Raw genomic sequence first — 16,233 nt, 5'->3', positions numbered from 1 at the left:
AGTTCTACACAACCCCTACCTCTTGAGAATTTGGGTTTCTATCAGTGTAAGTCCTTGGTCACTGGGACTACTGAGATGTGTAAATAAACCCATTGGGAAGGTCTGGGTCTCTGCGAGATCAGAATGTGGCCCAAGGATGTCAGGAATAGGTCAATAGATATGTGCAGTAGCTAAAACTGCAATATGTTCCTCCTATGAAGCTCGTCACTGCTTAGAAATATGGTAGAGTCTCCAGCACAGCTCAGAGCTGAGCAGTTTTCAAACATTTTATTTGCCAACCGTAAGAGGTGCTGGCTCGAGCTTCGGTCCTGGAGGTACAATAAAGGTAGAGAACGACTGTGATTGTGTTTAGGGTTTGCAGACTCCTTGGAATACCCATTTTAATTAAAGGGAGAAATTGTTCACTGAAGAAAACAGAGGGCAATGACTAAGAGCCTGACTCAGTTATGTATTGTTTACATGAACTTTCCACTGTATTGCTACAGATGGGTAACCCCCTGTCCTTTGCCCAGGCAGTGCACACAAACACAGATGTGTGCATAACAGAGAACCCTGACCTAAGAATTCTTTTGTGGTGACTTCCTCTGCTAGGGCGGGATTGCGTGGTGGTCATGTAGTTTCTCTAGGGTAGGGTTACCGTACGTCCGAGTTTGCCTCTTGTTTGCTCCTCTGTCCGGGTGGATTTTTCAAATAGGAGGCAATGTCCAGCTTTTTTTGTGGCGCAGACATTGCAGATCCAGAAAGAGCCCCGACTGGTTTGCTTCCCGATAGGTCCCTCCCATGCGTCCGCATCTGATTGATCCTTTGCAGCGACTGGATCCTGCCCATCCAGGCCCCGGCTCCCAGCCCTGGGGATGGGGAGAGCCCAACAGGGAGATATTGACTGACAGCTGTCGCTGTGTACTGGGTCTGCGCCAGCCGCCGTGGCAGGGAGCGACGCTGCCCCCCACCTTAGGAGTGAGGTCCCATGTCTGAGCTCCTTAATAATGTGCGGGGGAAATGTCACTGAACAATTAAGAGTAAAATGTAGAGCCATTAAAAGATGCTAGCTCGGTCAGAAGCAGCCTTCAGACCCGAAGCAGCCCCAGTCTCGGTGCATGGCAGAGCATCCTCCACACAAGCCTGTCTCATTGCTGCTCCTTGGCCCTGCCCCTCTTCCCCTGACAGCACAACTCCCTCCTTGCAAGGAGAGATAGAAACCAGAGACCGAGCTAACATTGCCACAAGCACCTGACAGCACCAGACACCCCTTTCCCTCTCCTCTTGTACCTGCCCAGCACGCACAGATGTAAGGGCACCTGTGCCCTCCTGATCCCCACTGTCCTGTGCTCAGGCAAGATCTGCCTATACTCAGCCAACCCAGAGATACCATGGGGACGGGAGGAAGGCGGGTGCTGTGTGAGATCCATTGGACCAGTGGATGAGAGGGGTCTGGGGAGCAGCTAACTTTTGAGTAAGTTGGAGAGGGACATGGGAATCAGGCAGGATCCCTCTGGCTGCCCTTTAGCTATAGCTTCAGTTCCTTCCCTCCTTCCCCAAGCTGTCCCCACCACATCAGTGCCCATAAGCGGCCGTCCTGCCCCCCCCCATTCCTCCCTGCAATCCCCTGCCTCCTTTCTCAGCATCTTTGCTCTGCACCCCCGAATCAGCTGTGAGTTCTGCTCCCGGTCGCAGCTCCCTCCCTGCACTGGCGGGCCCCACCTCCCCGTTGCCCTCTCCTCAGATGCCCTCCCTTGAGTTTCCTTCACGCCAGCGCCTCGTGCTTGCTGCCTCGCAGGGGTCTGAGTCACAGGCAGAGCCTCTGATGTGTACTGAAGGCTGGAAACTCTGCCCCGCCCTCTTGTGGGGAGCTCTGAGATGGGGCCAGCGAAGAACGTAGCCCGGAGGCGCATTTGGCCCCCGTGTGGCTTCCCAGCGCTCCCAGACACCCACCGCCCCAGCGTTTGGAAATTACTTGGTTTTGCAGGGGGAACGGTGCTGCTGAGCAGTGTGGTCTGCGTCACGGGCCCACGGTCCGCGGGGCAGGTTCATTCTGTCGTGCATGCGCTCACGGTTCTGCTCTTCTCTCCCCAGTGACCGAGCAGCCAGATACTATTATTACTGGCACCTGAGAAAGGAGCTGCTGCATTCCCAGTGTGTGCTGCGCGAGGAGGCCTACTTCCTGCTGGCAGCCTTCGCGCTGCAGGCCGACCTTGGGAACTTCAAAAGGAACAAGCACTATGGGAAGTACTTCGAGCCGGAGGCTTACTTCCCTGCATGGGTAGGTGCCGTCTCCTTGTCCCCCGGGCAGAGAGCTTCCGTGTGCATGACCGCCCTCTTCCCCCACTCGTGTCCAAAGGCGGAGGGAGCGCGAAGTGAATCGGAACGAGAAATATCCTGAATGGGAGCTTCGTAGGCGAGAGGGAACCCAAGTGGTGGTAGCTGCCAGTAGCATTGTTCTGATCCGTTCCACGTGGCAGGATCCCGCGTCAGGGCAGTGGTGGAAGATGGGTATGTTCAGGCATAGTGGAAAATGCATGCCGGGCAAACAAATGGGCTCGTGATTGGGTCTGAATGCAGATGCTGTGCTTGGACATCAGGGTTGTGGTGTTTCTCCTTCACCATAATGCTCGCTGTTTGTTGTCCCAAGAGGCCTATGGGGGATTATGTGCCGGGGTGGCCTGTGGTAGCAGGGGGCTTGATGACCAAGAAGATCCCTGGCTGGCCTATGTTCCTGTTACATGTTTCCTGTTAGAGCTCTGGTACGAAACTGCAGAAAAACCTGAGTGTCTCTGGATTAAGTTTAGAAGTGTGTGCAACAAGAGTGATGTAGTGGTGGGAGTCTGCTATAGACCACCGGACCAGGGGGATGAGGTAGATGAGGCTTTCTTCCGGCAGCTCACAGAAGCTACTAGGTCGCATGCCCTGATTCTCATGGGTGACTTTAATTTTCCTGATATCTGCTGGGAGAGCAATACAGTGGTGCATAGACAATCCAGGAAGTTTTTGGAAAGCGTAGGGGACAATTTCCTGGCGCAAGTGCTAGAGGAGCCAACTAGGGGGGGGCGCTTTTCTTGACCTGCTGCTCACAAACCGGGTAGAATTAGTGGGGGAAGCAAAAGTGGATGGGAATCTGGGAGGCAGTGACCATGAGTTGGTTGAGTTCAGGATCCTGACGCAGGGAAGAAAGGTAAGTAACAGGATACAGACCCTGGACTTCAGGAAAGCAGACGTCGACTCCCTCAGGGAACGGATGGCCAGGATCCCCTGGGGGACTAACTTGAAGGGGAAAGGAGTCCAGGAGAGCTGGCTGTATTTCAAGGAATCCCTGTTGAGGTTACAGGGACAAACCATCCCAATGAGTCGAAAGAATAGTAAATATGGCAGGCGACCAGCTTGGCTTAATGGTGAAATCCTAGCGGATCTTAAACATAAAAAAGAAGCTTACAAGAAGTGGAAGGTTGGACATATGACCAGGGAAGAGTATAAAAATATTGCTCGGGCATGTAGGAATGTTATCAGGAGGGCCAAATCGCACCTGGAGCTGCAGCTAGCCAGAGATGTCAAGAGTAACAAGAAGGGTTTCTTCAGGTATGTTGGCAACAAGAAGAAAGCCAAGGAATGTGTGGGCCCCTTACTGAATGAGGGAGGCAACCTAGTGACAGAAGTTGTGGAAAAAGCTAATGTACTCAATGCTTTTTTTGCCTCTGTTTTCACTAAGAAGGTCAGCTCCCAGACTGCTGCGCTGGGCATCACAAAATGGGGAAGAGATGGCCAGCCCTCTGTGGAGATAGAGGTGGTTAGGGACTATTTAGAAAAGCTGGACGTGCACAAGTCCATGGGGCCGGACGAGTTGCATCCGAGAGTGCTGAAGGAATTGGCGGCTGTGATTGCAGAGCCATTGGCCATTATCTTTGAAAACTCGTGGCGAACCGGGGAAGTCCTGGATGACTGGAAAAAGGCTAATGTAGTGCCAATCTTTAAAAAAGGGAAGAAGGAGGATCCTGGGAACTACAGGCCAGTCAGCCTCACCTCAGTCCCTGGAAAAATCATGGAGCAGGTCCTCAAAGAATCAATCCTGAAGCACTTGCATGAGAGGAAAGTGATCAGGAACAGCCAGCATGGATTCACCAAGGGAAGGTCATGCCTGACTAATCTAATCGCCTTTTATGATGAGATTACTGGTTCTGTGGATGAAGGGAAAGCAGTGGATGTATTGTTTCTTGACTTTAGCAAAGTTTTTGACACGGTCTCCCACAGTATTCTTGTCAGCAAGTTAAGGAAGTATGGGCTGGATGAATGCACTACAAGGTGGGTAGAAAGCTGGCTAGATTGTCGGGCTCAACGGGTAGTGATCAATGGCTCCATATCTAGTTGGCAGCCGGTATCAAGTGGAGTACCCCAAGGGTCGGTCCTGGGGCCGGTTTTATTCAATATCTTCATAAATGATCTGGAGGATGGTGTGGATTGCACTCTCAGCAAATTTGCGGATGACACTAAACTGGGAGCAGTGGTAGATACGCTGGAGGGGAGGGATAGGATACAGAAAGACCTAGACAAATTGGAGGATTGGGCCAAAAGAAATCTGATGAGATTCAATAAGGATAAGTGCAGGGTCCTGCACTTAGGATGGAAGAACCCAATGCACAGCTACAGACTAGGGACCGAATGGCTAGGCAGCAGTTCTGCGGAAAAGGACCTAGGGGTGACAGTGGACGAGAAGCTGGATATGAGTCAGCAGTGTGCCCTTGTTGCCAAGAAGGCCAATGGCATTTTGGGATGTATAAGTAGTGGCATAGCGAGCAGATCGAGGGACGTGATCGTTCCCCTCTATTCGACATTGGTGAGGCCTCATCTGGAGTACTGTGTCCAGTTTTGGGCCCCACACTTCAAGAAGGATGTGGATAAATTGGAGAGAGTCCAGCGAAGGGCAACAAAAATGATTAGGGGACTGGAACACATGAGTTATGAGGAGAGGCTGAGGGAGCTGGGATTGTTTAGTCTGCAGAAGAGAAGAATGAGGGGGGATTTGATAGCTGCTTTCAACTACCTGAAAGGGGGTTCCAAAGAGGATGGCTCTAGACTGTTCTCAATGGTAGCAGATGACAGAACGAGGAGTAATGGTCTCAAGTTGCAGTGGGGGAGGTTTAGATTGGATATTAGGAAAAACTTTTTCACTAAGAGGGTGGTGAAACACTGGAATGCGTTACCTAGGGAGGTGGTAGAATCTCCTTCCTTAGAGGTTTTTAAGGTCAGGCTTGACAAAGCCCTGGCTGGGATGATTTAACTGGGAATTGGTCCTGCTTCGAGCAGGGGGTTGGACTAGATGACCTTCTGGGGTCCCTTCCAACCCTGATATTCTATGATTCTACATTCAGTGCACTCAGGTTTCCGGAGAGAGGGAAGGGCTCGCAGCAGTGAGACTGGAAAGGCCTGTGGACTAAGCCATGGGCTGATGGGAACTCCGCAGCATGCAGCTGGCCCAGGTAGCCCAAAGCAAGGGCCTGTTTACCCCTGAGCAGCAATGGATGCACTGGAGTAGTGTGAGTGGATAGTAATAGTGAGTGCTATGGGCTGCAGGGATAGCGAAGCCAGGTTGTACATTCGGCGTGAGCGCTTGGGCACGGTGCAAACTCGGTCCTCTGTGCCCGCACACTAGGGTGACCAGACAGCAAGTGTGAAAAATCGAGACGGGGGTGGGGGGTAATAGGAGCCTATATAAGAAAAAGACTCAAATATCGGGACTCTCTCTATAAAATCGGGATATCTGGTCAGCCTACCGCACACACCCCATTGCCCTGCGGGGTCAGCTGGGCCCCTGCTGAGCTGGCAAGTTCTTGCTCCACCACCCAGCCATTGCTGGGATGCCAGAGCTCCAGATCTGAGTCCCTGCTTCTCCTGCTCTCGGCACAGCTGCTCGTGTGGCCGTCCAGAGGTGGAGGGAGCAGCCCAGTGTGCTGAGTGGGGCCGTTTGGCCCCAGCTCGTTGGGGGCCCTGGCTCTCTGATGGGTGGGGGGTTTGTGTGGTTCTTGGGCTTTCCAGAGAGAGCGCGTCTTTCCCTCGTGCATTCTGCCCATCGCTGCCCCTGCGGCTCCTCGCAGCTCCTGGTCGCGCTCCTGCCTGCACGGAGCAGCCACAAGCAGCAGTGTGAGTGGGGCGTGGAGGCTGGGCCGGGAGACAAAACACAGGAGGCCTTGCAGCTGCGGGGCTGCATATGAGCAGCTTCACCTCTCCTTCCCGTTCCTGGCTGCGCAGAGAGCGGGGAGGAAGGGGTGACACATACTGACTGCGTCCCCATGTCTGCAAATGCTTGGGAAGGCTATCCTCCTCCCCTTCTCCAAAGAGAAAATTCAGGTCCCTGGGAGGTTTTGGGGGGTGTGTGTGTGAGAGATTGAGAGGGAGGGAGATGCTGGGGTTGCTTCATTCATAATTATTGCTGTCCGGTGACCGCTGTGGAACTTACAGATCCAGCTCGAAGGAGGATGTCCAGCTGGTTACATGAGAGAGACATTCACACTACTTGCCCGACACAGGAATGTTGTGTGCCATGACAATCCACCAGTGAGTTGCCCACCAAAAGAAGGGCACTGAAGGTGTTAGGCAGCGCATGTACCCACCGCACCTCTGAAACACGCTGCATGGAACGCTTGCTTCAGTAAAGCTAGTTCCCTGTCTTCACATGGGCGTGGCAGGTGCTGTTAAGACCATACTCTGACAGTAGGTGCAAGTGGTCCATTTGCTGCTGTGTTTGATCGCGTGGAGCCTGGGACTGTATTGTGGCTAGCTGATAGGTGGTGGTGTCGTTATTGGGCGAGAGCCATGCTGGACACACTTCAGAGGAGGCTGCAGCCCTGCCTTGGAGAAGTTTTCAGTCTCTAACTTGTGCGACCGTGGAAGCTCTATCCAGAGCAGAGAGTCCCCAGTGGTACTGCAGGACCAGCATAATCTACAGATGAGATCACACCGTCCAACTGGAAATCCACACCTGAATTTTTGTTTTTAATGGGTTTAAAATTCCACATAAAGAAGCCTACAGGAATGTATCTCACTCAAGCCTGCCCACCTCCTGGCCCAGCCATCTTCTCTGGCAGCCCCCTTCCTGCACGACCATGGAGCGGGCAGTGCAAATCTTCTTCTGCTTTCTCTACATCGCTCCCCGCCGCTGAAGCCAGCCGGCGTGCAAGTAACCAAATGCCAAGATGGGTCCAGTCTTTCTCCTGCACCAGAAAACAGGTGCGAAGTTAAAGGGACACAGTCTACGTGCAACTCGCATTTCAGTCCTAGAATGTTGTCATACCATCACCTGCTGCAGTTACCAGAGCGCGGTCGCTGAGAGACGCGGGTGGGGAAAAGTCGTTGCTCTTCATTTCAGTAAAAGACTTAAGGGTGGTAATTCTGCGACAGAAAAGCTTCGAAAACCGACTCCAACCAGAAACTGCTGAGCTTGAATTAATATGCAAACTAGACACCGTTCACTTGAGTTTGAATAGAGACTGGGAGTGGCTGGGTCATTACACCTATTGAATCTATTTCCACATGTTAAGTATCCTCACACCTTCTTGTCAACTGTCTAAATGGGCCATCTTGATTATCACTACAAAAGGTTTTATTCTCCTGCTGATGATAACTCAGCTTAATTAATTAGCCTCTTACAGGTTTCAGAGTAGCAGCCCTGTTAGTCTGTATCCACAAAAAGAAAAGGACTTGTGGCACCTTAGCGACTAACAAATTTATTTGAGCATAAGCTTTCGTGAGCTCACGAAAGCTTATGCTCAAATAAATTTGTTAGTCTCTAAGGTGCCACAGGTCCTCCTTTTCTTTTAGCCTCTTACAGTTCATATGGTAAATTCCACCTTCTCTGTCTGTGTGTATATCTTCTTACTATATGTTCCATTCAATGCATCTGATGAAGTGGGCTGTAGCCCACGAAAGCTTATGCTCTAATAAATTTGTTAGTCTCTAAGGTGCCACAAGTCCTCCTTTTCTTTTTGTGGATACAGACTAACATGGCTGCTACTCTGAAACGTGAAATTTAGTCAATTGGGTTTTTCATGGCACCTCATGTATAGTCAGTTTCCCTGTTTTCTCCTTTAGAAGCCCTGGTCCAGAAGAGCCCTTAGCTTTTAAGTATGCAAGTGGTCCACTGGGACTACTCAGGTGCTTAAGTTAAGCATGGGCTTAACTGCATTACTGGACTGTGCCCTTAGTCAGTTTCCCCTTTGCTGAAAAGCCTAATAAACATCAGCAGGGGAACAGCAATGCCTTCATAAAACCCTGCTGGGTGATTTTTAAATGCCAGATGATACTGTTTAAAGGGGGCTCTACCAGAAACAGGTTTGTTTTTTTTTAAAATTAAGGCAAATTGTTATAAATATGTCAGGCTACTGTGGCCTTTTTAGCAGTTCTCTGGGACTCCTCATAGCTCTTCAGCTATATCCAATCTGCATCTATCATGCACTCCAGTCTTGCAAACCCTTATGCACATAGGTAACTTTACCCCTGTGCGTGTTTGCAGGAACGGGGCCTTACTTTCATTAGTGCATGGATGGTTATTTCTCTTTGCCTGTGTGTTAACGTTACAACTTGCAGTCTCTGATGTGTTTTGCTGGCAGGTTGTGAGATTTCTCTGTATGTTAAGACTCCAGATGACACCCCCCACTGAAAACATGAGTGCACTCGCGAAATAGTCTGATTACACACTTACAGCAGGGTTGAGCCAGTGTTTCCATTTCAAACCTCCCTTTTCAGGAGTTTACATCTCACCTGGTATAAAAGTGCATCAGGATGGAACAGTGCATACAAGCCTTCAGCCCAGCTGGGAGTTCTTTAAACTTTAAATCCTTTACAGAACGGTCAACAACCCGCAGACAAATGAGCTCCTTTCTCACTGTCTCAGCTCGCTTGAAAGTGAACAGAAATGATATGTAACCCATCTATAACACCTGACAAGTGTAAACGGTCACACTGCAGCCATTAACTAATCTTTCATGTGCCACAATAGTAACAATCCCATTTTACACATAAGGAAACTGAGGCAGGAGAGTAGAGTGACTCACCCAAGGCATACAGTGACTAAGGCAGAGCTCAAGGCTGCCTCTCCCTGGGCTGCTTCCTACCATCCACCTCCCACCCAAAGGCTTGAAGTCTGAGGGAAGGTAATAAAAGAAAAGCGAATAACAGCAGCTGCAGCCCCACAAGGCTGAGCAGGCAGGCTCTTCCACCCAGCGAATGGTTTCTGCAGAGCCCTCCCTCAGGAGCTCTCAGGATGGGTCTCTGCCCTGCTCTCTCTGGCCCCTTCTGAGCTATCTGGTTCCCTTTTAAGCTCCGCCTCCAACTGGAGCCAGCCATGGAGGGGTAGAAGGGTGGAGTTGTCTGGGCCCAGAATTGTTCCTTAACTCCTTCAGTTCTGGTGTGGGGTTTATACACCCCGTCATGGTGCCCCACAGCTGTACGTCTGTCCTGAACAGAGGCAAGTAGAGCTCTTCACAACGGCTTGTTCATGAAAATGGAAATTTCCATGGGAAATACCCCATGTCGATGCCTTTTGGTGAGGGCAGGGGGGAGGTTCATCGAGAAATGAAAATTTTTCAGCAACTATCTCGAATCCTTCTCAGAGCTCTTCCCTGTACCCCTTCAATACGTCAATGTCCTTTCTGAAGTGTGGCCACCGCAACTGGACGCAGTGTCGCAGTCGCAGCCTCGCTGGTGCCATTTGCAGCGTTAACACCTGCCTGCTTCTACTCAGTATGCCCCTGCTTATACTTACAGGGTTTGCTTTTGCTCTTCAGCCATTGAATCACCCTGGGAAAATCCTCTTCGGTCGCTGTTCACCCTGATCCCAAAGTCCTTTTCTGAATCAGTGCTTTCCAGTAAACAGACTTTAAAAAGAATCAATTGCTCTGAACAGCTAGAACAGAGGAGAGAAGCTGTGAATATATATTGGTTTTAAAGAGGAGCAATTAAAGAGACTGAACTTTAATATAATATTGTGTATTTGGTAGATGTGAATCAACATAACAGTGACTCGTCCGTGTCAATGGTTTTGCAGTAGCCATTGGATGTTCAACATGAAAAGGTTAATAAAGATGTAGGCACTGTTGTCCCTGTTGATTGCTGCCCTTATTCTCTTTAACAGAGCTCGCTGGTGTCGGACAACTCCCGATTTAGCTGAAGAGTAATCGCCTCATTTTCTTAGCCCAGAGTCACTGCATGTCCCACACAGAATCTAAAAAATCACTTCGGAAAGTTGTTTTAGTACAGTGGGGTGTACTTAATGGGCAGAATTGAGCCAACTGGTCTCATAACCAGCTGCTGAAATGCTTGACAATTACCTTAAAGCATTACCAAGGAGCCTAAGGGAGTTAAGCACTCAGTTCACATTGAGTTTTAATGGTATTTGGGTGTTTGACTTCGAAATCGCTAGCTGAAAATGGAAGTAAAAATCTGCTTTTGGGGAGTCAGTCCTATTTCTTGAGCACTAGAATAATCCTGCTGCAACTTTGTGGGTTCCCAAGAGCTTTGTTAAAGGAAAGCACCCGTGCTCGTAGGTGTTTTCTGTCCTTTCTCTTAGTTAAGAACGGGGCAATAAGCTGTTTGAAAAATGGTCAAGAATAACTGTCTATAGTGGATCACTGTATTTCTCTTTGTGAACACTAAGACCTTATCTGCTCAAGGAAAGGTTTGCCAGTACAGCTGTTGGGGTAAATCCTCTGCGTGGAGATGCAGCTTATAAAAGTTCTTTTGCTGGTATAACTATACCCCTTCCCCAAACTACATTGCATCATCAGAAGGACTTTGCTGCATTGACACTGGGGCTTTTTCTGGCGGTTAGGAGCATAGGGTTTTTTTCATACTTAACCAACATAGTTATGCTGGTAAAATGAGATCCACACATGCTTATCTCTGACCATGGATTTCAGACTGAGCTACATCAAAGTGAAGTGCTCAGCTGGTACTATTTCGATTCTGCTAAATACCTAAGTAGGCTTTCTGTGAGACTGGCCTGCTTCCCTGCCTCAGATGCCAGGGCTCAAGAACGGCCCTTTGCACTGTGATATTTATTCACATTTTATCGCCTGAAAATTGCTTAAATGAAGTGCTTTCCAGGAGCCACACGTTAAGCCACATCTTGCTGCCGGTGAAATAACTGGCTGCTTTCTCGGAGGTGGAGTCTATGGAGCGTGGCCGCATCTCTGCATACAGATTCTGAATGATTGTTAATGTAAAGATCTCTGTGCAAGCTTTCATATCCAGAGAACCTTGTGTACATTGTGAACAATTCATGGAAGAGTCAAACTTAATAAGAATAGAAAATAAAAACACATACCTCCCCACTCCCGTGTTTTAGCCTCTTTTTGGCAGAGGATGTTGTGACGGACAAGATTAGAACAGGGGTCAAAAAAGAACTAGATAGGTTCATGAAGGATAGGTCCATCAAAGGCTATTAGCCAGGATGGGCAGGGATGGTGTCCCTAGCCTGTACGCCAGAAGCTGGGGATGGATGACTTGGTGATTACCTGTTCTGTTCATTCCCTCTGGGACACCTGGTAGGAAGACAGGATATTGGGCTAGATGGACCTTTCGTCTGACCCATATGGCCGTTCTTATGTTCTAACTGTGCTATACCCATGTCTTAGCCCAGTGTCTGAAATTTCAGAGGATAAAACCCACTACTCAGCATGAATATAGTCCATAGCCACGTATAATGGCAAATAAATACATATATTTTATATATATAAAATGAAAACTAGCATTAATGTAATGTGATCTTCTAGAATTTCAGTCTGTAGGGGTGATACATTGTTGGAAAACGGTACCATTTGATTATGTTGGTAGGTCAAATTCTGCCTTGAACTTACCTCTGTGAAACGCCCATTGACTAGTGGGACTGTATGGGTGAACTAAACGGGATTGCTTCCAAGGGCGTTGGTGCAAATTGCCACAGGCGTGTCATTGGAGTGGAAGGTCTCTGTCTCTCTCGGGCTTGGTCTGTGCTATGAAGCTCTGCTAGCAGAGCTATAGCTGGTTAGGAGTGTGGAAAAGTTCACACACACGCCATATAACAGAGCTGTCGGCACACCCAGGCAGGAAGAAGAGTGCTTTCGCCGGCATAGCTAACGTCGGGTGGGGCAGTGGTGTTGGGACTGCATCGACAGAAGCGTCTGCAGTAAGGGGCTCTGCCAGCCTAGCACACGCTCCGTGGAGCACAACACACTAGCAGTGCCATGAGGCAGCGTGGTGGCCTTCTGCAGCTGAAAAGCAGGTGCACTCCCGGCCTCGAACGTCACAGTCCCTTATTGCTGGTTTTCGGGGACCTAACCTCTTGGCTACAGCAAACGTGAATGGAGAAGAGAGCCCGTGCTCGGCATTTCATGCTGTTGGATCCGTTTGTGACGATTCCAGGATCATCTGTCAGATGGTTTGTTGAGGTCCAGCATCCTGCAGCAGAACGTTCTTCCAGTAACACCCCCGCTACATCTGGTAGCCAGAAGGAATGAAGCAAATGGCAATCCTGCAGGGCAGCGATGTTGTACCTGGTGGTGGGAGTGTGGGTCTGGGAGTGGGGAGTGTTGTATTCCCAGCACTGCCTCTTCACCCCTCCATTCCTGCTTCCACACCTGCAAAATGGGGGTGATCGGTAGCCGCCTGCACCATGGCTGTGATTGTTCAGGGCCGTGGAAGGGCCAAGTATTTATAATTGAGTGGAAGCCCAAGGTACATGCCTGGCTTAGTTAAACACTGCGTTCTGCGTGGTTTGGAAGGGAGCTCAGCGCCTTTCCACAGTCAGGGTCTGGGCTGTGCGAATGTGCTTTTGCGATCGGGAGGAATTTCAGCCCTGTGTAGGAACAGATCCACTGAGTAATAATAGCCCCCAGCACTTACCATATATAGACCTCTCCTCCATTGGCTAAGCACTGTGCAAGCCCTGACTAATGAATCCTTGCGACATCCCCCTGTGCTGAGCTCCTGGGAAAACCTGGCCCCAGTTGTGGGAGCTGAACTTTTTGGAAAAGCTGTGGCCTGACCCAAAGCCTGCTGGAGTTGGGGGGGGGGGTCTTTCAACTTCGGTGTGCTCTGCACTGGGCCCTGGGTGCTGTCTTGCTCTTCCCTCACCCCAGGGCTTTTAGAAACCTCCCCCGGCAGGTGGTCCCTCTACCCTTGGCAGGAGAGAGGTTTAAGGACACTTGGCACAGGAGAGGGGGAGAGCAGGTCGTCCTTTATAGTGCTAAAGGCCAGGAGAGCCCATTAGATGGGCTAGTCTGACCCCCTCGGGGCACAGGCCATGCAGGGGCCTGCAGCAGCCTCTCTCCGACTGAAGACTGGTGGAGGGCGAGGCGCAGATAGCAGTGGGGAAAGGCTGGTGGTTTCCTTCCTATGTCCCCGGGGCACTTGGTGCTGCCTCCCCCCTTTCCCTGGCTGTCCTGGAGTGCTGTCCCCCCCTTGGAACAGTCTGCTGGCGCGTTATCCCTAAGGCGGGGGCTGGGTCTGTTTGCCACCATCCAGCCCTGGGCAGCTCGAGGTAAAATAAAGCATGCTGAGCCAGGAACTTGCTCGGCAGCACCCCGGGGTGGAGGCTGTTGTGCCCCAGTCTGTCTTTGAAACTCTGGTCAGTGGATCTGCTTTAATACTTCGCTGTTGCCCCTGATTTTGCTTTTTCGGTGCCAAGTAACAGCTCCTTAGCTGTGCGGCGCTAGCAGGAGGAGCTCAGTGGCTTCCCAGTGTTGCCGGTTCAGCCGCAGAACATGGTGACAGCTGGTAGCCGGAAGGATGGCCCAGTAGTTAGGGCAGTAGCCTGTGGCTTAGGAGATTGGGGTTCAATTCCCTCCTCTGACACAGACTTCCTGTGTGAGCCTGGGCAAGTCACTTGTTCTCTCTCTGCTACTCTTCCCCATGGGGATATTAGCCCTGCCCTGCCTCACAGGGGAATGGTGAGATGCTCAGATATTGTGCAAATGTCTAAGAGCAATAGACTAACAGGTGGTACAATAGATCATAACCCCACATGGAAACCTAACTTTAAAAAAAAATGGTTACTGGTTTCCTGCCTCTCAGAAGCAGCAGGCCAGTTGCAGGCTGCTGCTTTCATCCCAAGAGCAGGCACTGACTGGTGTCTCTTGATTTTCTTCTAACAGGTGCTGACAAAGAGAGGGAAAGACTACATCTTAAAGCACATTCCAAACATGCACAAAGATCAGTTTGCACTCACGGCCTCCGAAGCACATCTTAAATATATTAAGGAGGCCGTCCGGCTGGATGATGTCGCTGTTCATTACTACAGATTGTATAAGGTAAGAGAGGGTGGCAAATCTGCAGGGCAAACGATATGTTTTTCATTTGGGGTGCTTTTAATTAAAAAGGACAGCTGCTGAATAATTTCTAGCATGCTTTGGGAAGTGCTGCATTTGAGATGTCACTTGATCATTATCATGGTTCAGTCTTAGAGGCAGATCAGTGATGCATTTACCTTCAAGAGGCCGGATATTGCTGCTTTTTATAGTGCTTTTATTTTTAAAAGTTAAGAGGAGACCAGATGAAAAGCAGGCATAATATACCGATGGGAAGGGTGAGCTGGATGCTGCGTAGCATACAAGATTTCTGGGGTAATTTCTCATCCTCCCATGACAAATTTACATTTCTTTCCTCCTGGGAATGAAGCAATTTGTTTGATACAGCCTGATGTTTCACAAGACGTTTTGTAATAGTCCTCACATTAAAGAGAAGAAGTTTGTCTGCTGGAGAGCTGAGTAACAGCAAACTACAAATACAGATATGATGAATTATTAAAGAGGATTCGAATGCTGAATACTATGGAGATGGCATCCGGCTGGAAACAGCTGCGAGATTTATTTTTCCATGTTGTCTGTGCTTGAAATGACCTACTTTTGCTTACCCTCTTTTTCGCTCAATGGGTGAAATAGGAAAGCAGCGTGTATTTTTCCTCCGTGTCTCTCTTCCTTTTCCCCCCGGAGCATTAATAAACACCACCCAGTTGCGCTTCAACAGAGGCCGGCATTAGCTCTGACAGAACCATTCCTAATACTGCTGTGTTAACACACAAGCCATGATTCTCTTCTTGCTTATGCAGCCGTAAATCAGGAGTAACTCCGTGAAATGCAGTTACAATGATCTAAAGCCAAGTTAAATGATTGTTCACCTAGGCCCCGATTCAACAGAACACCGACGTGTGCCTAGGCACGTACTTAACCTTAAGCAAGTGCTCTGCCGAAATCAGGGGTCACTTCACTGAAGTCACTGGACCTGAACTGTTCAATTGAGTTGTTAAGTCTTTTCATTGCACTGTTGTTCCAAATCCCCACCTGGGCCTGATTCTGCTCCCGTTGAAGTCCATGGCAAAAGCCCCGTTGACTCCCTTGCAGTGTCAAGCCCCTTTTGTAAATCGGCAACATTCCACTGCCTTCAGTAGAGCCATGCCTACTTCCACCGGCTGCACAGCTGGCCTGTTGCTGGGATAAAAGGATTTCTCCAATGTCTTCAATGATGGGTTCTTGGGGGCAGTTCTCCTCTCGTCAGCATTCTCCTGCCTGTAAGAGGATTCAGTACGTGTCAATCGTTGGAGCATTTGAAATAATGGCCCAGATTATGTATTGTTACATGCCTGGTTTTGGCTTTGCCATGTGAATGTTGGGGGTTGTGGGAGGGGGGGAACCCTTCCCAAATACCCATCTCTTTAATGAATCTCAAATCCTCCGTTAGAATGGTAGGGATGGCTCCGCTGTCAGAGTGCTCTGTGTTTGGGGCAAACTCACATCTGGAGCCTCTTACTTTCACACTCAGGCACATGGGTGTGATGATTACCTGATTTTTGCCTTAGGGCTGGATCATCACCACCCTGCCATTCCCATTCCTCCTCCGCTAAGATAGTGACTTCTGGCTACTCACCTGGTACCCCTTGTTGGGTACAAGTAAGCTGAGAGGGGGCCCCCCATCCCGTTCCATCCATACTCACTGACCAGAATAGCTGGCCAGGTGAATGGGGGTTGGGAGGGGTAACTTGATCCTCCCACCACAGCGAAGGGAAGCCATGGAGGATCCCAGTATCTCGGTCTGCTCCTGGGGCGCTACAGTGATGCACCAGCCCTTACACAAGGCACATTGTAGAGTCATGATCCAGCCCTGGATGCCTGTAACAGTAACTATTCTCAAGCCACGGTCTTTGTGAAACCCTTACGGATGATGCCCAATAATGACATCACACACCTTCCAACACGGGTGTTTGCCTGGATGGATAATGCC

At 49.8% G+C, this 16,233-nt stretch overlaps 1 protein-coding gene across 11 annotated transcripts in view; it reads left to right on the top strand.

Moving 5' to 3' along the window:
* FRMD6 (FERM domain containing 6) overlaps positions 1 to 16,233 on the top strand; it is a 108,554-nt gene that overhangs the window by 74,976 nt on the left and 17,345 nt on the right. For all 11 annotated transcript variants that reach the window (XR_012159619.1, XM_073350155.1, XM_073350154.1 and 8 more), the window contains 2 exons: positions 2,074 to 2,260; positions 14,112 to 14,267. Coding sequence is in view for 10 of the 11 variants with exons in the window: in XM_073350155.1 (XP_073206256.1) it covers positions 2,074 to 2,260; positions 14,112 to 14,267 (343 nt within the window). In the remaining variant the exon portion in view is untranslated. The remainder of the gene's footprint in view (positions 1 to 2,073; positions 2,261 to 14,111; positions 14,268 to 16,233) is intronic.

The sequence above is a fragment of the Lepidochelys kempii genome, chromosome 6 (assembly GCF_965140265.1).
Source record: "Lepidochelys kempii isolate rLepKem1 chromosome 6, rLepKem1.hap2, whole genome shotgun sequence".
Classification (NCBI taxonomy): domain Eukaryota; kingdom Metazoa; phylum Chordata; order Testudines; family Cheloniidae; genus Lepidochelys; species Lepidochelys kempii.
The sequence above is the reverse complement of the archived record's forward strand: the minus strand, read 5'-3'. Positions and strand labels throughout refer to the sequence as shown.